Source organism: Aethalodelphis obliquidens, unplaced genomic scaffold, assembly GCF_003676395.1.
Source record: "Aethalodelphis obliquidens isolate GAN/ISIS:26980383/991018 unplaced genomic scaffold, ASM367639v1 scaffold44, whole genome shotgun sequence".
Classification (NCBI taxonomy): domain Eukaryota; kingdom Metazoa; phylum Chordata; class Mammalia; order Artiodactyla; family Delphinidae; genus Aethalodelphis; species Aethalodelphis obliquidens.
Genome location: NW_020837988.1, coordinates 2,909,672 through 2,935,241, shown reverse-complemented (window position 1 = coordinate 2,935,241; position 25,570 = coordinate 2,909,672). Strand labels below are relative to the sequence as shown.

Below are 25,570 nucleotides of genomic sequence, written 5' to 3'. Positions count from 1 at the left end.
CCTGCGCGTCCGGAGCCTGTGCTCTGCAACGGGAGAGGCAAAAACAGCGAGAGGCCCGAAAACAAAAAAAAAAAAAAAAAAAAAAAAAAAAGTTAAGGAATGTATATTAATTGACAAAACACTAAAAGAACCTAAGAATCTGCTGCTGGAGATAATAATAATAGCTCACAATTATTAGCATTCGTACTGTGCCAGCTACTGTTCTAAGCACTTTACAAACATTATCTCGCTTAATCCTTACAGCAACTGTAAGGTGGGTACGATGAGTTTCCTCTCCTCACAGCTGAGAAAACTGGGGCACAGAGAAGTTAAGAAAATTGCCCAAAGTCATGCGGGAAGAAAACAGAGAATCCAAACCTAGGCAGTCTGGTCCGTAAGCCTGCGCTCAATCTCAGCTTAAATCAGCAAGAAAAACTCTAGATAAGGAAAGCAGGAATCAGAACCTCCAGCTAAGTTGCTCCAGGTTGTACAACTACTAAAAAGAGCAAACGTTGTCAGCCCAGGTGTCTGGGTCTGTCTCAGGTTGGCCTCCTTTCCTTTTAGGGCTTGCCTCAAAAAATGGAGCACATCCATTCACTGGAAGAAAACCCCCCACTGCTCACCGTGTGTCCTTACCCCTGAGGCTGGCCCTGCAGGAAGACTCAGTGCTCCTGCTTCCAAGGTGACAGGCTTGGTGGCTGGTCCACGCTCGGGGCTGTGCCCCACTGTGCACTAGCATTGCCCTGGAAACGGGTGAGACTTTTAAAATTCAACCACTTTGTTTACATTCTAGAAAAGATTATCGGCATTCATCGTTGCTCTTATCAGCTGTTTCCCACACTTTTTTCCCCCTTGCCCACATTCCAGCCTCTCTAAAAAAATCAATGGCCAACCAACAGTTCTGCTCAGGAGCACTTCTAGAAAATAACGGGCTTCTATTTAACAGAGGGTCTTCAAGGGGTCACTTTTCCCATTTGACGATTACAGAAGAAAACTGATCTCCAGCAGCACATCAGGACCAATTATCGCCTCTGGGGATCCCAGAGAGCCCCGGTCATTGGTCGTAGTGATTTCTTCCGCGGCTGCCTCTCCGAGGCCTTGTCTCATTGGGCAGATCATTTTTCCTCCTATGTAAAGTGGATTCTGACTAGATGCGCTGATGACCCCCGGTGTCTTAAGAATCTTTGCATCTGGAAGTGTCAGCGGCTGGCAGACGCGGCCTCTCCGCCTGAATCCAGCCCCGCGGCCAGCCTCCCTCCCCAGGCAAGCTGCTATCAGATAGAACCAACAGGCACACAAGGCACGATAAATAACTGATCTCCAACATGTGCTTCCAATTCAAATAAAGAGCCTTTAACCACAGTGTGCAGCGCACGTGACAGAAGTATTTTATGTGGAAATTTGAAGGTTTCTGATAACTTGCTGTAAAGAAGTTTTCACAGGGTCCAAACCTCTTGGGGGTTTTCTGTCTCAAGTTCACGTTACTTAGATAGTGATTAAGAAGGTTTTATAAGCCCAGTGGTAAATGACAAAACAGAGAAAAAGCATTCTTTGGCTATGTAATTTAGCAAGACTTAGTATCTGTTTGGGTTTTCATCCACCGGGCCTGCTGAAAACTGAAAATGATTAACCTGCCTCTCTTGGCGGCCTGTGGAGTCTCCAGAGTTTTCATGGAGAACCTGACACCAGTGATGACCCAGCTCAGGTTACCTTCATTATCTAGAAGCCTCTCGATCTCAGCCCAGTAGCTTTTTCTTGGGATGACAGACAGACTCGAGATCCAGTATTCTTTTCCTCTGTAGTACTTACAAAATAGAATAAATCAATGAGACCAAACAGCAAAAGGCAAGCGTTTATTTTAAACGTTCCCTGCTAGGTGCTCAGCAGCTCAGAGTCTACTGAACTTTGAAACGTTCAGCCATGTTGACCTAAGTCTCCAAACTCTGCACAAAAGCTCCCAAACCACAGGCCTGGATATTTCCCGAGGAAAGGAGCACAGGGTGACCTGATGAAGCAACAGGCTGCTTGCCCCTGGCCAAATCTCATGACCCAACCACACGGTCGTCAGAGGCTTGTGTGAAGTTGCTTTAGTAAACTAAGAGCCGTGAAAGAGGAACTTGGGAATTCACTTGGACGTAAGGTTTTTCTTACTGAAGAAAAGCTCCAAAGCAATGCGGAGGAATCGCGGTGTCCAGGCAACAGTAGGCTTTTGCCTCTTCAGGAAAACGTCCCTGTAGGAGGCCTTGCTTGCTCTCTGCCCACAGATGGATTCAAACTGCGTCTGTTACTAGCTTTCATTTTTAAAGCCCTCCCACCCAAGACAGCCTTTGCAGAGAGTTTGCCAAGTGCCTCCCTGCTGCTTTGTCTGTGTTATTCCTCCTTGCATTCTGCGTGTGGTGCACAAGTTTCTTCTCCAGAGCACGGGTCATAGTGCTTTTAAAAGTGAAAGTTAGAGAGTGAGAGATTGGCTGCAGCAAACTTAGAAGTGGGGCAGGGCTTTGTGATTTAGAGAGTGCCAAGGGTGTAAAGGATGTTTCTAGAAGTCCAAAGGCAAAGCTTACCTTAAAAAAAAACAAAACAACTCAGGGGCTTATAGTGTCTCACAGCATATTCAGAATGGAAGAATCAATGCTTATAATGGATGGAACTAATGGAGTATTTTAAACCGAGTAGAATGAGCGCCCAATCATTTAAAGGAGAGTGGTCCAGAGAATCTGCCTCACGTACCCTGGCCAACTCAGACGGAACGAAGTACGACTATTTAAAGTCAGGGTCTGGGTTCCTTGGTATATTATATATTCAGAGTCCACGTGGATGAACTCATGCAGTCTGATCTCGCCGGGGGTTCTTAAACACAGCCTCGGTAGAGTTCTGCTTTCCTGCCCAAGCTGTACGGTGCTTGCCGGCCTGAGTCTGCAGAGATTTCAGGTCACCATTAAAACACAGAATGTAATTCTGCAGGAGGGATGGAAGAAGGTTAAGGGCAGCCCGACAGCAGGCCTGGCCCGTTATCTTATCAAGGTCACTCGGCCCTCACTGTCTCAGAGGGATTTCCAGGCCTAAAGTAATTCTTTTGTATTTGTTTTACAATCATAGCGGTATTTCCTCAACTCTCCCAGAAAATATGTGGTTTCCACAGAGACCCGCTCCGTGAAATGGCATCTACAAGTTCAGGTTGGACATAACTGGTACATCCTCTTTTTCCTTCCCAGCCTCTGTTTCCTGGTTAATTCCCTCTAGATCTACGGCTCACTCTGTCAGTTTGGAATCGTATTTATTGTCACCCCTGCAGAAGTCTGCAGATGTGCAATTTCGGCTTGCGCTCTTTTTTTCTTTTTTTTTTTGCGGTACGCGGGCCTCTCACTGTTGTGGCCTCTCCCGTTGCGGAGCACAGGCTCCGGACACGCAGGCTCAGCGGCCATGGCTCACGGGCCCAGCCGCTCCGCGGCATGTGGGATCCTCCCGGACCGAGGCTCGAACCCCTGCATCGGCAGGCGGACTCTCAACCGCAGCGCCACCAGGGAAGCGCTGCGCTCTTTCTTACTCGTCCAGTTTCCCTCGTCAGGAGCATCCCTGATTCTCACTCTTAAGAGAAGGGCTTCAGGAGCGCCAGCCGCCAAGTCTGAGGCCCAGGTGAGGAAGAGGACGAATGCATGAAGGTAAGAGGGCCTTTGACCGCTAAGTCAGCCGCAGCCAAAGAGCCTTCTTAGAAGTCACATCCAGAGAGTTCTGCTGGCACCTTGTGGGTCAGAACTATGTCACAGAAGCATACCCTCCACTCCACCCTCGGCTGCAAGGGAGACTGGGAAACACAGTTGGAATTTTTTTTTAACCTGGGCACTTTATTATCCCAGTTGGGAATGTGTCAGTCAGGATGAAGTTAAGAATGAGATATTTGATGACGTGGAAATTAAAAATATCCACCCCTTTGTCTTCTGTGTGGGGATTAAGTGTATCTGTGCAAAGCCCCTAAGGGTACTTGATGAGCTGGTGGTCCATGGAAACAGCGTTTCCTTCTCTCTTCCTGTGTTCCCTCCTCCCGGGCTATAAAACACGGTGGAGCAGCGCCTTGACTTCACGATTTATTTTCTAATTGGGTCTACGGAATAATGTCTTTTTTAGGGGGAGACGAATGCCAGAAGAAAAAATATTCTCATCATCGACAGAGCACTTCCAACTAGAAATGCTATTTTGCAGGGAGGTTTCTAGCAATGCTTACAGGAGCACTTAATTGTTCATTTGAATAGAGCTGTTCTGCAAGCTGTTAGAAACGAATAAAAAATGGTTTCTAATTCTGCCCACATCCTAACTCTATGAAACAGCAATCTCGGTTTGGGTGCCCTGTCCCCCCTGCTGACCACAGCCACAGAATTTCCACTAGCATAGGCACACACTTTTTGCACAATTTTAAGATCTTTATTATTATGTAACTCATTGGGGTGTCAAAGTGTGTTATCAATCTAAACAGAAAATGGGAGATAAATATTACATGGGGTTGCTGATTGTACATTCTATTCTGGGTAAGAGAATTTGATGGAAGAGGCACGAAGCCCGACAGAGTGTGTTTACTGGACAGTGACACCTCTATCCGGATACTAACAAAGCAAGATCGCGAAGGAGCAGAGTCCAGGAAGGAAAGTGAATGAAACTAGACGGGTGTGAAACATGCCAAAAAAGGGGGCAAGTTTGTTTGTTGTAGTGTTGGCTGTTTTCTACTTGGTAGATTGTAATATTCTAATTTAGCTGAGTAATTGCTGCTCCAAAATCCGAATCTACAGGGCATGTGCAGTTTTAAAAACATGGGTTTTGCGTTCCTGAAACAAGACTGGAAAAAAGAAACGCATTATTTAGCACTCTGATGTTAAGTTTCAGGACGATTTTGCAACCTGTGACCTGAACAGATCTCTTATCCATACAACAACAGGAACACAAGCTTTGCACTTGTGCATCATAAAATAACTATTGCTCACAGGCAAAAGAAAGGAGGAGGAAAAGGAAAGAAGGAAAGCAGGGAGGGAGGAAGGAAAAAGGAGAAAAAAGAAGGCAAACAAAAGAAAAACTTTATATACCTATACATTTTACTTCTATTGGTAATCTTGGACTGCGATTCAGTAAAATTTACTTGTGTGCTTTAATTTAAATGAGGAGAGAGAGAGAGAGAGAGATTTTCCAGAAAAAAGCAAAAACTGTGTGTGTGTATATATATATTTAAATAAAATAAACACGTGAAAACCTATGGCATATACTTATTACCAGCTCAGCAAGAATGTAAAAAATAACACAGATAATTCGGAATATAGCTCGTAAGTCTTCAACTGATAAAGCTTAGAGTGAGTGCCTCTTCACTCGCAGGTGATTGGATTTGTGTTTAAAGTAATCATGATTAACATCTTTTAAGGTGGAAATAGAGTACACACAGTTATCTCCTGTCCTACAATTTAAGCAATTCTAAAGCACTTAGCTGACCCACTTCATAATGTGCATTAAAATCACCTTAATTATATTCACAAAATCCTGCATTTAAATGATTGTTCCACGTTCAATGGAAGCGTTTCTTAAAATTCACAATTCAAGTTATTTGTGTTTTCTAAAGTGACCCATATGGGAAACTTACATAATTGCTTCTCGGCACAAATAAATACTTTTCCCCTCACAGCCTCCCCACCTCCTAACCCCACCGTAACTGCTAAAAAAAAAAAAAAAAAAAAACCAGGGTTCCATCCCTTGTGTAGCCAGAGCTCCAGTCTTCCAGGACCCAGGAACACGTTTTCTCTCAAAGAGTCTGAGGATGTTTACGGCTCTCCATTCCCTCACCCTATCTCTAGGGTCCCGATCCTTCTTCTTGTCCTTCCTCAAAGAAGGTGTGGGGAGGTGGACATAAGCAGTCCCCTTGTCACACACTTTACAAAGCTCCTGTTTGCCTTATTTCTGCCCCCCCCCCCCCAGCCATTTGTTGGAGTCAAACAGAGCATTTAAGAGAGAAATACCTCTCTGAGTAATAACGCCAACTTTTCTTCTGCCTCACGGATGAGAGAAAAAGTAGCTTCTAGCACTGCTTGATCATTACCTGGCAAGTGGCAGGGGATTCACCGTCAGAACCGGGGGCATTGTTACTTCCTACGGCCACTGCCTCTGCCAGCTGATACTGAGACACTCTGAGGGGCAAACACAGGGACTGATTTCACAGTTAAACAGCTCAACGTTACAATCTACCGAACGCATCCCTTGCACATCTTGATTATATGATATAATGTCTTTATAGGTAACTCATACTACCGATTTGGATCCATTTAAAATTTTTATTATTCATGCTATTCTCCTTTCTACTTTCTATTATCCCAGTGTCCTACCTTTGTTCCCCATTATTGAATATTATACCTCCAACTGACAATACAAGTATACGGAATAACAAAAGGAGATGAAATTTAAATTAATCAATTAGGCCTCTTAATAGCACCCCTAACACAAAATTTGCTAGCCAAAAAAAAAAAAGTTAAACAGTTGGATGCGATGTAATGCTTAGATATCTTTTATCAAGTTTAACCTGCTCTGTTTATCTTCCTTCACCATCAAAGACAGCTATCACCTTCTTTAAAAGCTCTGTTGATAACTACTTGCCTTAAGGCGATGGGCTAGGGGGTAAAAACATTGACTGGGAGCCCTCGTACTTACAACTCAGGACTACATTTGGGATTCTACAGAGATCCGATTCAAAGTCAGGAGAGCTTTCTGATAAGGCGCTTCCTTACACTGATCCGTGCCAGACGTGGTGGTCTCCTCTGGGTTTTCACAGCTGCTGACGATGGCAACGGCGCTAAATGACCTTCTTCTGACATTGGTGTCTGATGTGCCGGGTCCTTGGGCTGGCGGGCCTTTTCCCATGTTGTGGATCTGCTGGTCCTTCCAGTCCAGTTGCTTGGCGCTGCAAAAGGGAGCATAGACTTCCACGCTGCCCTCGAACTGTAAGCAGTTCACTTTGTAATACTTTCTCTTCACTTCCAAGACATCATTAAACCTATGGCCCCAGAGAATTTCTCGGGGAACGTAGGAACTCCTGGATTGGTGAGAAGTCCCGGTAGAGTCGCCAGTATAGATAAACGTCACCAAAATCTCGAAGTTATCTTTGGCCACGGCTTTTCGGTCAAGGGCATACAGAGGGCTCTCGTGGTCGATTTCATGAACGATCGTTACTGGTGTAACAAGGATGATCTGGTCATTGACTAACTTTAGGTCCTTAAATGCCATCGTCATCCGCCCGTCGCTGTCTTCCGTGTAGCGGAGAAGCTGGGCCCTGACCGTGCCTTCTACCACGTGGTTGGGGCGGAATTCACCGATGCGCCACATGAGGCAAAGTTTCCCGTCTCTCATGCCGATGAGGGCGAAGTAGCTGAACCGGATGGTCTGGGCTCTCTTCCTGGCGGTCGCCATTTTGGCCAAGGCAGCCCCAATGATGAAGGTGTTTATGATGCTGCTTAAGATGGACTGAAGGATCACCATGAGCACGGCCGCAGAACATTCCTCGGTGACACAGCGGGAACCGTACCCGATGGTGGTCTGGGTCTCCAGGGAGAATAGAAACGCCCCCGTGAAGGAATGGACGTTGTCCACACAAGGCGTGATGTCGGGATCGTTCAACAGGTCTCCGTGATGGAAGGCTATGAGCCAGAAGATAGAGCCAAATATCAACCAGGAGAGAATGTAAGACAACGAGAATATCACGAACATGTGACGCCACTTGGTGTCCACGAGGGTGGTGAAGATGTCCACCACGTAGCTGCCCCATTCTCCAAAAATGTGCTTGAAGTACACGTTACAGCTGCCGTCTTTATGCAGGAGACGCCTCCTGGCTCTTCGCTTCTCGGCTAGAACGTGCTCCTGGGGGTAGCCTGGGTATTTGGGGTCCACGTTCACGATCGGGTAGCTGCTGCCGTAGAAGCTCATGCTTTCTACTGCCCTTCGGGCATCCGGGTGGCTCCTGGGGCGGCGACTGTTCTAGGGGTACTGACTGCTGTTTGTGAGTTTTCACTTCAAACCTGAAAAACAGAAAATTCGACACACTTGCTTTTAATTTCCATCTCTAGAGCCACGTGCCCCACTGGAAGCAATCTGCTGCCATCTGAAACAGCTACGACTTGATTTGCCCGACAGAGGCATTAAGTATTGATTACTCAGTTCAGTTTAGAATTCAACTCAGTCATTACAGGAACAAAATATGCGATTAGAGAAAATAACATTTTTATACATGCATAAGGCTTCAGTAAACACTATGATTATCCCAAATGAGTCCTCACTACCTCTTCTGACCTGACATAAAAAAAAAAAAAAATTGTCTTCATTTCGTAGACTCTTCTGGCCTGAGGGCATTTAGAAAACAAAATAATCTGTAAGGTAAAAAGGCAAAATAGAACTCAGGTATTTGTCTAGCCGTCTTAGAGGCTTTCTAAGTCAGATGGTTTTCCTTAGAAAAAAGAGGCAGTTAAGGGTTTCTACGTTCCTGTTACAATGTAACTTACATACAGGTTGTATCATAGACGGTCCCTCGCCTTCTGCACCTGTGGCCTCCTCTCTCTTCCACGGAGATTTTTCCTCCCTGTGTACTTTTCAGAACAGAACTGACAGGGATGCTATTTCAGATCCAATTCCTTTACCCTAGCTCCACCTTCGGTCTTGAGAGGAAAAAAATCTTTCTTAACCCCAGAGGAGTTAAAACCACTCCCAGGTAAGCTTTCAATAAAGTATAAGATTGCTTCTGCCTTTGTTTCAAAACATCCATCCTTTTTTCTTTTTTCTTTCTTTCTTTTCCTTTTCTTTTTCTTTTTTTTTTTTGGACACTGGAAGCTTTTCTCTTTCCCTCTGAAAAGAAGCCGAAAATTTGCCAAGGTTGCTGCTAATCTTGCTTCCCTCTTAAAGGGAGAATGCTGCAATTGGACTCTTCTCACCAGCTCTTCACTGTATTGCTGACAGTTTCACAGCTATGACTGGGCACAATCATTTTCCTCCCTCCAAATCCATTCAGTCTTTAAAAGATCAACTTATATTGATACATACTCTTATTATTGCTTTTAGCATCCTTGATATAGACCAATAGTTTTCCAGCTCAAATCTCAAAGTAAGTTTCAAACTTTCAGTATTAAATGGTCCTTAGTTACTTTTCTGCCAAAAAAGGAGTCACTGGGGCCCAATGTTAACAGTTTAGTAATTACTAGAATATGTTTTCCACATCATCTACCTGTGCCAGGTGCAGGAGGGGCGTGGAAGGGGGAGGCAAGGCTCTGGATTAGAGGATCCTGCCACTCGGCAGCACAGAACATTCCGTGGGTGTAAATACCGTTCCGGACATGGAGACACCCCTCGAAACCAACCAAGACAATTAATCACCAAGTACTTATCCAGCGCCTTCTCTGCTAGGAAAAGGGAGGAATGAGTTAATTTCCCACCAGTCAACAGGAATCATTTTTCTGCTTCTCCAGGGATCGGGCCCTCTTTACACTAAACACTTTGTTTGGTGGACCACAGTTAGGATGGACACTGGTTACAGCCAAAATGTCCTGTACGGCGTGTCCGCGTTTCTCCCTGTCTGTCCGCCCGCCCTGGCCACTTCACCCAGCCGTCCCCCGGATCTGCTTTGAAGAGTTACAGCCTCTCTTTGGTCACCACTTCAGCCGTGTTTCCGGGAGACAATTGTATACTTTCAGGATGGGACCCAAGGCTGACAAGATGCTTATTGGAATGTTGAAGGTAAAATACTCCCACAGATTTTGCCCAGAATATATGTGATTCGTTGTAGGTTCCTGTCTGACTTGCCATTGAAGGACACTTTACAAACAAGAAGCTATTCACGGTCGTCAGTTTCCACTCCCTCTCACATGATCATTCAAGGCATGAGAGCGGGACAGTTATAATCAAAGGCCCACATGATTGCAAATTAAGAAGGAGATTTGGAGGTAGGGTTATTTTCTTGGTAAAGGCTTCCTTCTAACCCAGTTCCTTAAAGGGAACTGTACGCATCGTGGGAGTCTGAGAATGAGAAAGCACCATTCGATTCATAAATCAAGAGCTACTGTGTGACTCTGCTCTTTCCTGCCACCAAAAGAAAAAGGAAAGGTTTTTATTTGCAGTGGCGTTTGGTCGGCGTCCCTGTGAATTCCGGGAGTGCCAACAACTGTTATAAACAAGCCATTTTTAATATACCTTCAACAGTATGCTAACTGGTGAATGAAACTTCACTAATGCAAGCTACAAGTGAGCAAATGTGAGTATGTAGAAAAATTACTTCTGAATAACGGAACAATTTCAGGGATCCAAGTTAACAGCTGTGAGAATTCTACCCCCAACCCGTCACGTCCTCTGCAGTGGGTTATTATCACGATCATTCATTTCAACTTATCCAGAGAAACGCTTTCAGATTCTGTTTGAATGCATACTTTTATTCATCTATCCTTTGCTTCTCCCACCACGTAAATGATGCATTTCCAAAAAGACAACTGTTTTCAAGCTAAATGATAGATCATAACCAAACTAATCTTATTTAATAGTAACCATCTCTCAGCTGACACCATGAGCTAAGGCGTTTACAGCGGCCCTTTTGTCAAAATGGCTAGACGACACAGATGTTTATTTATTAATCTCTTCTTTCATATGCTGTGTTAACTTGAGCACTTTTCCAATTGTTTGCCATTAAGTAACAGAAGATAAGGCTTACTGATTGACTGGACATTCTATATTTAACATTTGTTTTTCTCAGAATTGAGGCCGGGCTTTAAAATTGCCTTCATGCTTTCCTAATCATCTTGTCCCCATCGATTCCATGATGAAAAAGTATTTTCAGTGCTCCTACTTCTGTATTTCTTCTCACATGCTGTGTTCCCTGCTCTCCTGAAACTGATGGTGGCTATTTCATTGATTGCAAAATTCCTTTCTTTAAAAATAAAAATGGAAATATGATCACTGCAATTACAAAATCATGGGATATAAAACTCAAAAGTAAATGCTAAATCTAAGGTCCCTCTTCTACACCAGTTTCAAACTATTTTGCCCGGCAATTAATGACAGAGGTAAGAAAGGACCTTTGTCATTACATGCAATTTCTTTGTCGTGACATGGGGTCCTTTTACAAACGTGGCTTAGATTAAGAGGCAATGCACGGTGAGGATGGTGGCTCTTCCTGAGAACGCCATCCAAGTCCATTACAACTTGCAAAGGTACTCAGGAAAGCACTGCAGACACGTGTGAGAAAGAAAGTCAGAGGGGTGAGCACACCCAATCCTGACAACGACTTTTCTCAGACCTTTGCTCATGGTACTAAGTCAAGACATTAAAAAATGTTCCTTCATCTACTTTGGCTGGTGAGATCTGCTTTTAGTCCCCAGGTTTTTAGATCTTTGTATGAATTCAAGGAGAAACCTTTATGAATAGAGCACATTTCAAACGGGCTATAGAAACGACGGGGAATATTTTCAACAAAACAAAGGGGCAGCCTGTGTACCTGTCCCCTTTGCTCAATGCACAAAAGGGCCTCAGTCAGACTCAACAATTTGGAAGCAATTCCTCTGCTGTTTTGCCACGTCCTCTCAAATTCCGCCATTTACCAAGCAGGCCACTCTGCAGGTAGTTCTTCAAACCTAAGCTCTCCATTAGCATGCTGAGGTATAACACAGTGGCTAAGACTTTACACTCCTGTGTCACTCTGATAATAAAATATGAACCTGTCCCTAGCATCTACTTAATATAAACACATGAACAGCAATAGTTATCATCTCTGTGTAATTTGAGATGCTCTACAAGTAAAGGTCTAAAATATCTTTGGTAAAATTCACTTTTTCATGCCCATGGCCTTTGAGGTGAACAAGTACTTTCTTCAGCATGTAAATGAGTTTCATGAAGTCATCAGTAATCAAGTTACTTTCCTGGCAAAACTGTTAGATGAGATAAATTTTGGTGGAAACGTGAGAGTTGACGGGGTAGAGAGTAGAAAGCGCGGCCTGAATTCTGCATGCGGGTCATTGTCTTTGAAGACCCTCTTGGTAGAGTCTGTGGTAAGGGAAGGGGGAAGGGGGCCACAGGGAGGTCCAGGGAGGTGTGCTCAGACGACACTTGGGGTGGGCTCTGGTCGGTGAGGAGGAAAGAAAGAGGAGTTTGACGAGTTAGGGGAGAACCCAAACAAGTTATTTGCTCAAAACCTGTCCCACAGCTTCTTGCCTTAGAATTGAGCCTGAACCTTATCTTGCCTGGAATCCTCATAAGACATTCAGACGCTCTTAGGTGGACCTCGACATTCAGCCACTGAACACCTGCTTCACCCAGTCCCTGCTGGACTCTGCCTGTCCTTTTCCGCACACTCCCTGATTTCAAACAGTCTCTCCTTTGTTGACAGGTCCATGGTGTCTCACGTTTCCTTCTCAGCTGCTGTCACCCCCCCCCCCCGCCCCCAGCAGCCTGTGGCTTCACCTATAGCTTTTGTTCCCTCTCCGTTTCCTCCCTCCCAGCCCCACCCTCCATCCCTGGTCCAACTTCTCGGTGACCATGGATTTTACCTCTTCCCTGACATAACCTTGCAGTTTCTCCTTCTGAATCAATTTAGAAAGATTTGTGCCAGTTTATGGAATAGAGGGGTTTCATCATAGGAAAGGAACTTATAATATGTTATCAACCAACTGAAGTAGATGCTGGGAAGCAGCAGAAATCCAGCCTGACAATATTACTCGTAACTTTATCTGGAGATCCTTGTTGCAGCCCCGTTTTCCGCTAAGTAATATGTATCACCTATGTAAATTCCGCCTCACCCCAGAGGATGCTGTGTTTTATAAAGAAGTAGAAGAAATTTGAAGCCTGGGATTCTGTTTCTCCATTTTCTGGATGTCAGGACAGTACCAAAATAATATGAGTTGTAATAGCCGGTTGTTCTGGTTTAGAAAGAGAATAACCTCATTATTAAGAAATAGCCTGAAATAAAATGTGTTTTTGGTACTGTAGAGAAATCATGCATGGGAGGTAGACTCCAGGTCCAGATCTGTCCTCTTCATCGCGAGTGGCTGATGTGCGTAACATTTCTCTGAACCTCAGCGTCTTTAAGGGTGACCTGGGGTTACCGAGGCTACTGAGTTATCGCGAGGTTTGAACGAGATAGGGATGGGCAGCCGTCTTGCACCGTGCTGGGCTCACATCAGTTATTCAGTAATTATCTCCTGAATCTGGATCGCATGAGCACTGTTGCCCCTTCTGTAAAATACCAGAGCACATGCTTTAACTTTCTCAGAGAGCTTCCCAGTTGCATAACAGCAGGGCAGACAGCACGTGGTTCCCAATAAATACGGATGTCACCACTATTTCCTACCATTAAGCCACCTGGGCCACTTCTCTGTCCTTTCACCACTTCCCCCAAACCCCAGGGGCTTTTCTCTTTCACAACTGTTACCAAATGGAAAATCCCCTAGTCCTTGTTCTCAACACACACATACACTCTTAGGTGCACGATACATACACTTCCAGCTCACGTTAAGAATTTTTTTGCTATTTAATCTGAGGAACCAACCTAAAGGAAACAAGAGTGACAAGCTCGGCAAAGTTAACAGGTTAAAGAAATTCACAAGGCGCTTATCATACTTATTCTTTGTCTTAACTGGTATGTACCTGCTTTACTGAGACAGCTCTTAAGGTTTCTCTTGTTCTTATCTTGCAAATCAGCCTGCCCGTCCCTGTCTTGGTTGGACGTCAGCCCCCGTCGCTCAGAGTTTACCTTGAGCGGGACCCGGCTTCACGCAGAGGCTGGATATCATGAGATCTTAACATCTCTCTAAGAGACCACAGTTCAATTTCCCCTGATTGTGTAAGGACAGCACTTCCCCAGTGGTCTCTAAAATCCTCCAGTGGAGAATTAGTGACTGACTGTTTTCATTCTTCTTCTTCTTTTTTTTTTCATTTTAAAAAAATTTGAGCTTCTATATGTGCTAGAGCTACCCACCTTCAGGAATCAGTGAAGAGTCCCACCCTCGTGGGATCGGCATTTGAGAGTTGGGCATCGATAAATAAAAGGAGATCATCACCCAGACCGTGGCGTAAACACCAAGGAGAAAAGCAAAATGAAGTACGAAGTCGGAGAGTGTCTGAAACCAGAGGCGATGGTACCATTTCACGAGGGTGACGGGAGAGAGCTGGGTCCGGGACCCGACATTGGAGCTGAGAGATGCTCTTCAATTCTCCTGGCTCTCGCTGTGGGTAAAAATGCTCTCAGCTCACGCCTTGCTGCCCTATTTTCGTTTGTTTGCGGCGCTCTCGTCAAGGCTCTCACTGTTGATAGGTGCCGTGTGGCTGCTGCATCCTTTGTGCTCAGCTAATCTTAAGGCCTGGTTCTCACAAGAACCTATCATTACAGGAACTCATCTGCATTTTATCACTGAATTCAAGCTTTCCTGATCAGTTAAGAACCTGGTTTTACCTGGTTTACCTAACAGCCTGCTAACCCATCTCTTGCCACTTTCATCCCGCGTGGTATTTCTGAAATGTAAATATCCTTCTCCTGTTACCACGGGGCACAGTCCAAGTTACACAACATGGTCCTCCAGTAGCGCGGTTAAAAGGCAGGAAAATGGAGATCAAAGATTTGGATTCCAGTTACGGTTCTACCACATCTTAGTTGTATGATATCTGCATCTTAACAAATATCTTTAAGCCGCATTGTGTTTATTTAAAACATAAGGACAATAGCTGACTTATTTCAAAATGTTTTTGTAAGGAATGAATGGCATAATATAAAAGGCTACAATGGCTACCACCTTGGAAGCTGTCCTTATAATCTTCCTTTAACCCTTAATTTGAACGAACGTTTCTCCTCTGTTTCTCGCAATAGCTTATAATCCTGGGTCCTGATGGAGTCTGGGAGAGATGGATGTCTGGATTACAATCTGAACAATGAGGACAAGTCTAAGAGGAAAGGGAAAACGAGGTTCCCAGGCAGAAGAACAGCATTTGCAGAGGCTCCGTGACTCAGAGATGAGTAGGGTGTGCTTTCCAAAGAACTGAATACGAGGCAGGGGGTGGAGTGGTGGTAGGGTCGGGGATTTGAAGCTGGAGAGAGAGATAGAGACAGAGCATAAATGACCTACTAGGTAGAATTAAAGATTTGGGTCTTTCTTCCAAGAGCAGTGGAAGCAATTAAAGTGTCCTAACCAAGGGCACAGCATGACAAGGCTTGCATTTTTAAAAGATCACTCTGGCTGTGCCACGGAAAATTGGTTGGAGAAATTTCAAAGCAAACATGGGAAGGTAAGGCAGAAGCCACTTCTCACTACAGCCTTTCCCCACCCCACACCTGGACGAGGGTCACGGGAACTTGGACCGACCAATCAGAACTTCACAAACAAGACTTTGATTCCTGAGGACGTGACAGAAGCATGCTGAATCCTATGATTCCAGGCAACTACCAAGAGTCAAGAGGCCAGTGGTGTGATGGTGCACATCTCAGTCACCCAGAGAAAGACACAAGCCGTGGCTTCCAGGGAGACAGTTCCTGAGGTTAGATCTTCATTTGGCCTCTTGATCTTGCTCAGATCAGGGTCTTTCTCTTCATACTTCCCTTGATGCTGTAAGCTACCTGACATCTTTTCAATAATATTTTCTTCTGCTTGTATTAACAAGGGATCGCTTTTGTTTCTTGAAACAGAAAGCACTCAGTTACAATTCAGTTTAATTTACGTTTTAAAAGCATCTCCTGTATGCAAGAGTGCTGGTCTCTCACTCTCCTTTACTCCCATTATGGACATGAGCAGCAAGTCCTGTGGGCTCACCTTCAAAGCAGATCTTAAAACTACTCACTTCTCATCATTGTCAAAACCACCATGTCTTTAATGGACCAGGTCTTCAATGGACCCACAGCAACAGCTTCCTACGAGATCCCCTCTTTCTGCCCTTACTGTACTTGGATCTACTCCTTTTAAAAATAAAATCAAAACATGTCACTCCTCTACTTAAAACCATCCAATGTCTTCCCATTGCAATTAGAGTAATGTGCATAATCAGTGTTGTATACAGATTGTATATATCTGACCCCTGCCCATCTCTGAAAATTATCTCCCAGTCTTCTCACCATTCACTCTCTCTCCTTATCAAATCTCCCTTTTTCACTAACGCAGGGGGCAGAAAACTACAGTCCATGGGGCACGTCCAACTCTTCGGTTGTTTTGTAAATAAACTTTGACTGAAACACATTCAGACCATTGCTTATTCATGGCCTATGGCTCCTTACTGCCACGTTTCCCCTGTAGACCCCGGTAGTTGCAACAGAGACCATGTGCTCCACAAGGCCGACAATATTTACTCTCTGGTGTTCTACAGAAAAAGTTTGCTAAGCTCTACTCTAACAAGTAAGGGTGTTCCTGCCCCAGGGCCTTTGCACTTCCTTTTCTGCCTGTGTGGCTTCTTATCATCACTGATGTCTCATCTGTAAGGCCACCTTTCCAGAGAGGTCTTGTCTGATGAGGATATAAAGTAAAACTCGCCCCCATACTGTTATTTTGTCTCGTTAACGTGATTTATTTATTTCAAAATGCTTACCTCTAACTGATGGATTTGTTTGTTTGTTGGCTGGGCTGCCCCACAGAATAGATTGTAAATTCCTTGAGAAAAGCTCTCCTCGTCCTATTTACCACTGTATCCCCAGCAGCTAGAGAGAAGCAGCATGTGGACCCTCACTAATTAGACTTTGAAGGAGTGAACTAACAAATAATTGAATAAGACGAATTAAACAATGCAATATCCTCAAGGAGGTTTCAGTCCTAGCAAGAGAATCATCATTCCTAGATCCATAAAACCATCAACCCTGCCAGTTCTCCAAACACCAGCTCTCAACTGCTTCCATTTACCTTGCCTCTCTCCTGTCCTAGCTGCCAGTTCATACATAGTTTTAAAAAAAAAAAACAAAAGTCTTTCTGTCCACTTTTGCTTAGCGGCTTCCCTAGAACTGACAATTTTTAGCATGGTAACTATGTGTAACTATGCTGCAGAACTCTCTGGAAATCTGGAGTTGAAAAAATAAATGCCTGGCACTAAAAAGTGTTTAATAAAATTTGTTAAAATGATGATTGAATTATTAGATATGTGGTTCTCCTAAGAGGAATGCATGTTATTATACTGCCATTTCAAAGATATAATATTACATTATATTATATTTATTTATTTAATTTGAACTATTTCTGGAGGTGAGTTGGGTACATGTGGCTAAAGTCTATGAATTTGGTTCGGCTTCTGATCTAGCAACTCCGCGTGTAGAAATTTATCCTAAAGAAACGATCGTGAATGAGCAGAGAGACTTGGCTAATTTGTAGGGCTATTTGTAGTAGCAAGTTTTGGCTACGGCTTAGCCACCTAATAAATGTGGGATTGTTTCATAGGTAATGGTACAATCATATCATTACTCATCATATTTAATGTAGTCATTAAATGTGAGAGAGTAGAAGAATGCCAGAAAAAATAGAAAACATATTGTTTGGTGGAAAAAATGAAAGAGGACTATAAAACAGCTTGTACAATATAATTTTTTAAGTTTAAATACATTTAAACATGGAGAAAAGACAGAATGATAGAAACAAAATGTGAATTGTGGCCCTCTCTGGTATGATCGTTTTTTTTTCTCCCCCCTTTTCTTCTATTTGTCTATTTACAATTTCAAAAATTTTACAATGAACATGCATTACTTTTGCAAAGAAGAGAAAAACAGGTATTTTCAGCTGGTACTTGGAAGTGTACCGATTCCGAGGCTCCATCAAGGGGGAGCAGACCAATGGCTACCTAAAAGCATTTATTAGCGTGTTTAAAAGGCAGCTATAAATAGCCCAGAGAAGCAGACAGTCTTAGAGACATTTAAAGTCAGACACTGATGCTGTAATTTTTGCTGGAACAATCCACAGAAACAAATATAGTGACATTTAATTCATCTAAGTAAAACCAGATCTCATTTAAAACAAGGAAGTGGGGGAAGAGGGAGCTGGGTCAGAGCTGGCCGCTGGAGACCAATTGGAGAAATCATGAAAGCAGCTGGTCACAATTCAGGGCTACATAAAGCAGAGTTCAGATTCAACAAGCATCGAATGCGGTTCTTCTCCCTCAGTGCCCTCTCGTCTCCCTTCCCCATTCCAAAACCTATTAAACTGCTAATGCCTTTGCTTCTTGGCTTGGTATACCAAAGTCTGTTTTAAGAATCTTTCTTTTATCCTAATATTTGCAATCACTTTGGAAAGAAAATATTAAAAATTGTGCTATTTTGCAACTTAACTACTTTAAGGTCTATGTTGATGGACTTTTAAGACACAGGGAAACGATCTTTAGAAATGGATGCATTTGAAGAAGGCAATTAGATATTTATGATGTAGATTTGCCTAAAGAGCTGGCCCTAGCCAGTTCTTCATAATTCTTATTCATGAACTCCGAAACCTCATTCAGATATCCCTGCAAGCAGTAGAGTGTTTTTGGAAAGTGCAGTCTACTACAACCTGCTTCTGAGATCCTAGGGGAACACGTTTATACCTCCAGATCTTTGGATCCCCCCCCAATCATTGTGATTTATTCCCCTGCCCAACTCCCCTGTTGATTCTCATATATCCTCAAGATGGAGATCCACCATGTTGAAGCTTCAAGAATGGAGAAGATGGGTTCTAACAGACATGAACTTGAGTTCAGAGGCTTGCTCGATCGCTAGTAAGACTGTGCCCCCTGCGTGTTAGTCTCTGAGCCTCTGCTTGCCCTTATGAAAAAAGGCAGGTCATAGGTTGCTAGGGCGAGTAAATGAGCCATGTTCCCAAAGCTCCTTCCACAGTCTTCGGTATTTAAGGAGTAGTTAAACTGCAGTGCTTGTAGCTGTGACTACAGTCGGTTCAAGTATGGATCCCAACGAGGAGACAGAAAGAGTGAGGGAGAGAGGTTGAGAGTTACCTACCATTTTTTTTTTTCCTCTAAGAATCACGAGGCTGGCAATTTCCAGACTTGTTTTAAAGTCCCTTCTAGCACCTAACTGCCCTGATATATCCTTCAAAGAGCCATGGCAGAGCTGCCGGAAGAACCACAGTATCACTAGGAATAGATCTTATTGTGTACTAGTCACCCACTTTGCCTTCTAAGTGCCAGGTTACCTACGACTGGCCTTGCATAGCTCCTGTGTACTTTGGTTTGGGAGCTCCTCGGGTTGAACTTAACTGTTCATTCCAGAGCAAACATATTTTATGGAAAGTGTAGAGGCTGTCGTGTTTGACCTTCTCCAAGTTTGGTATGTATAGTATTCCAACAGAAAACCAAGTCCTATCTCTCTGTTGTTATTTTCCCATTTTGTGAGAACCGCCTGCAAACTGTCCTTTTGGCAATTACAGACAGTCTATTTATTGGTCTGTTCAATCTTCTGGGCATCTTTGATCTCACAGATGTAATTTGCTCATAGATCAGGAACTCCTGGGATAATGTCTACTACTCCTTTGACCTTTAAATGATTGAATTTCTGTTTTAAGCTGTCAAAATGAAAACCCAGGACGTCTTTATCGGGAAGGAAAATAAAGCGGCTGCTATTGGCTATTATCTCCATTCCCGTTTTCCCTCGTTGATACAGATAAATTGAGAAGGTCTTAAAATACAAGACAAATGATGTCCCTAGGAAGATCCAGATAGACAGCCTACCGATGCAATACTTTAAGCAGTGGGTTGCCTATCACATGAGATTAGCTTTCTATTAGACTGAGCCCTTTCAAGGGTACTTGGCAAAGAAGCCTCTTACTACAGATAACAGAAGATTTAGGTAGCTGACAGAAATTAGTGCATTAGATAGACTCTTGGATTTCCATGCATTTCATTTTCTATACCTTCCCCACTGCTCGTACTTCAGTTTCCACTAGAGTGCTAGAGAAGAAGAATAAATCACGCTACCTAAGTTGGAAGGTTACATGTCATTATCTGTGAATGCCTACACAGACAGAGGTGACCCAGGTTAGCAAGACTTCTCTTAAAAAGAGAAGTGGTTCTGTGCCCAGCATTTCTTAGGCTGGAATATTCATTGGGATGAACACTGGGGAGTTGAGTTTGAGGCAGACGGGGGCACTTTTCCCTTACCTCTCCTGCTAAGATGTTTAGATGTGCGCTGTAAGAGACTCTATCATACCAATGCCTGTAATGAGCTGGAAAAGATCATGGAAACAGCCTCTGTGTATTCTTCAATTCAATCGACTTTTAACTGTGCCTGAGGCATTGGGGGACTATTCCCGAGGACTATGAGGACGGTTACCGCCCCTGAGCTGCTCAGTCTTGCCAAGTACACCGCATTCCGCTCTGTCAAGACAGGCCACTGAGAGTAGAGGCTTCTCCGGTGGAAGAATATCAAAGCGACATCACGCAGTAGACCCCAAAGAAAGGTAGTTGTTTGAGACTTTTCCCAGCATTTACGGTGCAGAGGTACCTCCCCAGCATTCTGCTTTTGTGGTTAATTCTTGATTTTCTAGGCTAAGGAAGGAAAACGGTGGCATGGATAAGCCACAGAAGGAAAGAAGTGAGGAATCGATTTGCATTTGGCTTGGAGTAAATCACAGGCTCTGAAAAGAATGCCCCATTTCTGTCTGTGGCTGGCTTTTAAAATGACCTGAAGTCCAGCTATCAGACAGGCAGAATGTAATCAAGGGGAACATTCTGGGTAGTTGAGCAAAAGGCAGTTTAGGAATTTTCATTTTTAATTCCTTGGGCTAATTCATCCAGCAGATAAACTGCCTATGGAACTCTGAGTGGTGCTTGGCTTGAGCAAACAGATGTCCCACAGCCAAAGCAAAACTCATTCTTAGCCAGGAATGTACACAGCAGAGCGACATGGAGAAAGATTTCCAATGTATTTTGAAAGTTCAACAATTTTTAGCTACTTATTTGATTAAAAATCACTCATAACAATTGTAACTGTAGCCAGCATGGCCTCCTTTTATTTGAGGCTGGTTGGAGGAGGGCAGGTAGGGGAAGGTTTTCTCTGCTAATAAAATAGCTTTTGGCTTCAACTTAATCAAAATGCCAGTGTGCACCCACGTAAGGTAGATAACATTTATGAAAAATTCACTCTATTGGTGAGCACTGGCAGTCCTGCAGAAGTTTAATTATCTTAACACAAAGAATATGCTATGAACGAAAACAGCTTTTTCCACGCATAGAGTTTAGGGCCAGGGGAAGAAATGTTGGCTTTTTAACTGAGAAATGTAAATATCATTGACAGTTTGAACTCCCAAATCTCATGCAAATTTCCTGTAGAGAGATTGGATGCCCTCATTGAAAAAAATTAGAAGCCAGTCCTCAAAGACAGATGTTCAAACGCTTGTGAATACACCCATGCCAGCTTCCACAACCACAGACAGTCAACAGAGGAGACACAACAGTACAAGGAGATACTTGTTCTGTCAATCATTCGGACTTGATTACATGACACCAAAATCTTGTGAACTTCACTCCCCAGCACCATCAACCAAGAGCTTCCGTTTGCTTCTTGGGTTCTCGGTCCATGGTTGCCTTGGCAGTGGGAACACAATATCTATGCCTGTGTCATCAAGCAAAGCTGGGGTCCACCTCCTGTCCCCTGACCTCCATCCTTGTCATTTGAATCAAAGAACACTCTTCGTAATGAAGCAACACGTAAGGATTTTTGAGCTTATCCATCTGTAGGATGTATTCCCCGGCCGGCTCCTTTTGCCAAGGAGACTTTACTGTCAGTTCAACAGAGCAGCACTAATCAAAATCTCGATTATCTAAAAAGTGATGGCTCAGCGGCCAGAAAGTACCTCCAAGTGGTTCAGAATGACGCGGCCCGGGAAGTCCAGCCCATAGGCGACCTGTGATGCTAATCAAGGCGTCTCTCTGTGCTCCCAGCCCACACTGCTAGTGGCACCTGCCCCTCCGTCCAGCTGGGTCTCTTCTCTCAGTGCCTGAGTTCTGTGTCACTCTCCCCTAATTTTAGCAAAAAACCTGAAATGCTTGTTTTATTTTACCTTTTTTTTTTTTTTGCTTTGCAAATTAACAAACTAAAACTTAGAGAAAAGAAGTTGTTTACTATCTATCACAGAGGTGGAAAGTGAAAGAAGCAGGATTGCAATCCAGGTCTCTATAACTAGATTCTAAATGGTGCATAAAAGTTAATGTCGGGCTTCCCTGGTGGCGCAGTGGTTGAGAGTCCGCCTGCCGATGCAGGGGACACAGGTACGTGCCCTGGTCCGGGAGGATCCTACATGCCGCGGAGCGGCTGGGCCCGTGAGCCATGGCCGCTGAGCCTGCGCATCCAGAGCCTGTGCTCCACAACGGGAGAGGCCACGGCAGTGAGAGGCTTGCGTACCGCAAAAAAAGAAAAAGTTAATGTCATCCTCTTGGATGTACATATCTTTTGTAGGAAAGGCTTGAACCAGGTTTTCTAGAATTAAGGAGATTGTATGCTATTCCCTAACTTTAAATATGCAGGTTGTGGGAAAATATCTCAGCATCTGTGGTTGTTTTCAAGCTTTCCTGAGATACGTCTACCCACTCTACTGATAAGATCGGCCCATGATGTGCCACCAGTGTGGGTACACCAGTACCCACAAGCCCCAGTGACTGTCAACCAGCAAAACCACTGGATTGAACCACTCAGAACCTAAAGAAGGTCAGCAAAGAAAGAGGCCAGAGGAAGCCCAGGCCTGGGGTGGGGGTGGGGTGATGCTATCAAAGAGACAGAACTGGGCGACGCCTCTACACGGAGCCGAATGCTTCCAGCTGTGGGATGACACGGCCACGGGTGGGTTGCAGGGAAGGCCTGTGGCCTTTGGACGCCCTTTGGAATTAAGCCAAAGTGTTTGAATACAAAGGGAAAAACAACCCAGTGTGGATGATGTCACAGAGCATCCTGAGGAAAGTAGCAAAAGGATAAAGCTTCCTACTGCTTGGATCCAAAGAACACAGACTTATTTTGGCATTAATTTCTTCTGCAGCCAGAAGTGTGATTCTCATGGAAGGATTAGCCCTAATCGTAAACGGCCAGTACTGAGGAGGGTGTGTGTGTGTGTGTGTGTGTGGTTCGTGATCAGTAAATCAGAGAACTAACCTTCCCAGCCCTCCTGCACGTGTTTTAGGGAGTTTATGAATCTCTGTAACTAGGCAAAGGCCATTTTCCCTGAGGTTCATAGGACATTGGCGTGCTCTCCTCAAGGACACTAAAACCGTGATCAGAAATCTGCCATGTCATACAAGAGCGATGGTTAGTAAACCCAGAAAAATTCAGGGTAGAGAAGAGGGACCCAAAACTGAAAGGGCTTTAGGTCAGTGGCAGGCTAGTATCAGTAAAGAGAGATTCATTTTACTGAATTTCTTAGGTGACAAAGGAGGGTCTGTCTGTCAGCTCAAGCCACAGATGAAAGAATACCTATGCACGGTAAAGGTTTTAAAATTTTCTGTCCATTATGATGTTTTGACATCCTAAAAGGAAACCAAAAACAAAGACATATTCTGGCTGGAGAGAGACTGCCCTCCTCAGGGCTAGCCAGTCCTTAGAGATAGAAGAAGACCCAGCCTGGGGCACGCTTTCCATACACAAACTAACTCATCCAGGGCCACATCTCCTCCAGGTGGCTGTACACCCAAGAAGGAAATATTCTTCTGCCCCCATCATCCCAGGGCCAGGCATCAAGCAACCAGGAACAACCCAGAGTTCTCCAGCATCATTCAAACTAGCCACAGCTAAGCTATTCATCCTGCCCTGCTTTGAGTTTCTCACGCAAACCCCGATAGAAGCCAGCTGTGACTTGACCTCCCCTCTGCTGCTGTCTTCTGCCTCTGGACCACCCCGGTGTCTTTCCCACGTGGTCCTGCGCCACATCTCCCGTCTCAAGGATGTTTGAGGATAATACTCTGGATTTTTTTCTGAGCCTCGATGCTGTCTGCTGTCATGGCCACACCTGACTGACTATCTCACAAAAGAATACAGAGCAACCCAAGGTTGGGATGAGAAAAAACACATTTCTATCTTCATTGCAAAAGAAACGCCCCAAGGGTGATGAACACATTGTCATTACAATTCAGCATTTTTTAGATGCAAGGGAGGGAGGGCCTTCTTCCGCTTTGGAGGGACACCTTGGAACACTGTAGCTGGAGGACCGCCGTATTCTGAGCCTCGCAGCCTCGGGAGATCATTGCTAAGGCTGACCCAGCAGCTGGCTGAGGAACATGGCTGGCTGTGCTCACGGCTTCTTGCTCTGCAGCCTGTGGGCCGGGGGAGCCCACTGGATCACCCCAATGGCTGGGAGCATGCATTTAGGGAGAATCCGGTAATGCCTTTCTAGGTGCCAAATCTGATGTGTGTGGACTGATAGGCAATAGAACGGCCAGACCCCTAAGGTCAAAGGCCAAGGATTTCGGGTTGCCCACTGGAGAGGGGTGCTGGCTGTGCCTTGGAAGCAGGTCCGCCTATGATTGTGAAAGGACGGGAATTCAGTTGAGCTGACAGAGGACAGCATGGGGAGGAAAGACTCCTAGGACTTTTGTGAATCAGTGTTACAGCCACGTAGTAAGAGGCCGAGGGCCGAGCAGGAAGGGGAAACACAGAGGTGGGGAGTTCAAGGGAGGGGAGTGGGGGCAGCAGGGAGACACCCGGGCAGGACAGCGACCACATCAAAGAGGTGTAGCCAGAAAGAACTGAGCCTGTGTGTGGAGCTGGGCTGTAGGGTCATCGGGAATCCAGACACAGGGAGGATAATAAGGGCTGCATATACCCGTCAGCCTGAAAAGAAACATTTCTTAGGTGCCAGCACTTCACATCCATGAACTTGTTTAATTTTCTCCCAAATCCTGAGAACAAGGTATCAATATCATCACCATTTTAAGGGTGAAGAATTTTTAAAAATTCATTTTATTGGGGTGTAGTTGATTTACAATGTTGTGTTAGTTTCAGGTGTACAGCAAAGTCAATCAGTTGTACATATACACATACCCACTCTTTTTTAGATTCTTTTCCCATATAGGTCATTACAGAGTATTGAGTAGAGTTTCCTGTGCTGTACAGTAGGTCCTTATTAGTGATCTATTTTAAATACAGTAGTGTGTATACGGGAGGGATAAATTGAGAGATTGGGATATATATATATATATATATTCTTTTTTATATTCTTTTCCATGATGGTTTATCACAAGATGTTGAATGTAGTTCCCTGTGCTACACAGTAGGACCTTGTTGTTTATCCATCCTCTATATAATAGTTTGCAAGGGATGAAGAATTAAAGCTTAACTAGTTTGGTGGATTTATTTGGGGTCACACAGATAGTAAAGAGTTGGGGGGAAAGGACTATAAGAAATTCATCTCCTCCCATAGCTAAAGTTTTAACCCTTAATGAGGAGAGGACCTGCTGGAAGCAGAATCCGTGCGTAGGTGGGGTTTTTTTGTTGTTGTTGTTAAGGACCTAGCGAACTTGAGAAACATAAACTTGGAAGTCTTATGTTATGCTACATAATTTCAAGATGAACTGTAACATATGGTGATAAAATAATTACTTTACTGGCACAAAGATCAATAAATGGGTTAAATTAACAGAATAGAGAGCTAAGAAATTGATATATACTTATATGCCTATTTTATTT

General features: G+C 44.2%; 1 protein-coding gene and 1 long non-coding RNA gene across 4 annotated transcripts in view; one reads left to right on the top strand and one right to left on the bottom strand.

The window, feature by feature from the left end:
- Positions 1-4,481: 4,481 nt before the first annotated feature.
- KCNJ16 (potassium inwardly rectifying channel subfamily J member 16) overlaps positions 4,482-25,570 on the bottom strand; it is a 30,098-nt gene continuing 9,009 nt past the window's right edge. For 2 of the 3 annotated variants that reach the window (XM_027080516.1, XM_027080515.1), the window contains exon 2: positions 4,482-8,012. In XM_027080516.1, the coding sequence (XP_026936317.1) occupies positions 6,661-7,920 (1,260 nt within the window). In that variant the 5' untranslated portion in view covers positions 7,921-8,012 and the 3' untranslated portion in view covers positions 4,482-6,660. The remainder of the gene's footprint in view (positions 8,013-25,570) is intronic. The other variant, XM_027080517.1, reaches the window with a different exon arrangement.
- LOC113606380 (uncharacterized) overlaps positions 10,654-25,570 on the top strand; it is a 30,572-nt gene continuing 15,655 nt past the window's right edge. The window contains exon 1 of the long non-coding RNA XR_003427510.1: positions 10,654-15,489. This is a non-coding gene — a long non-coding RNA (uncharacterized LOC113606380). The remainder of the gene's footprint in view (positions 15,490-25,570) is intronic.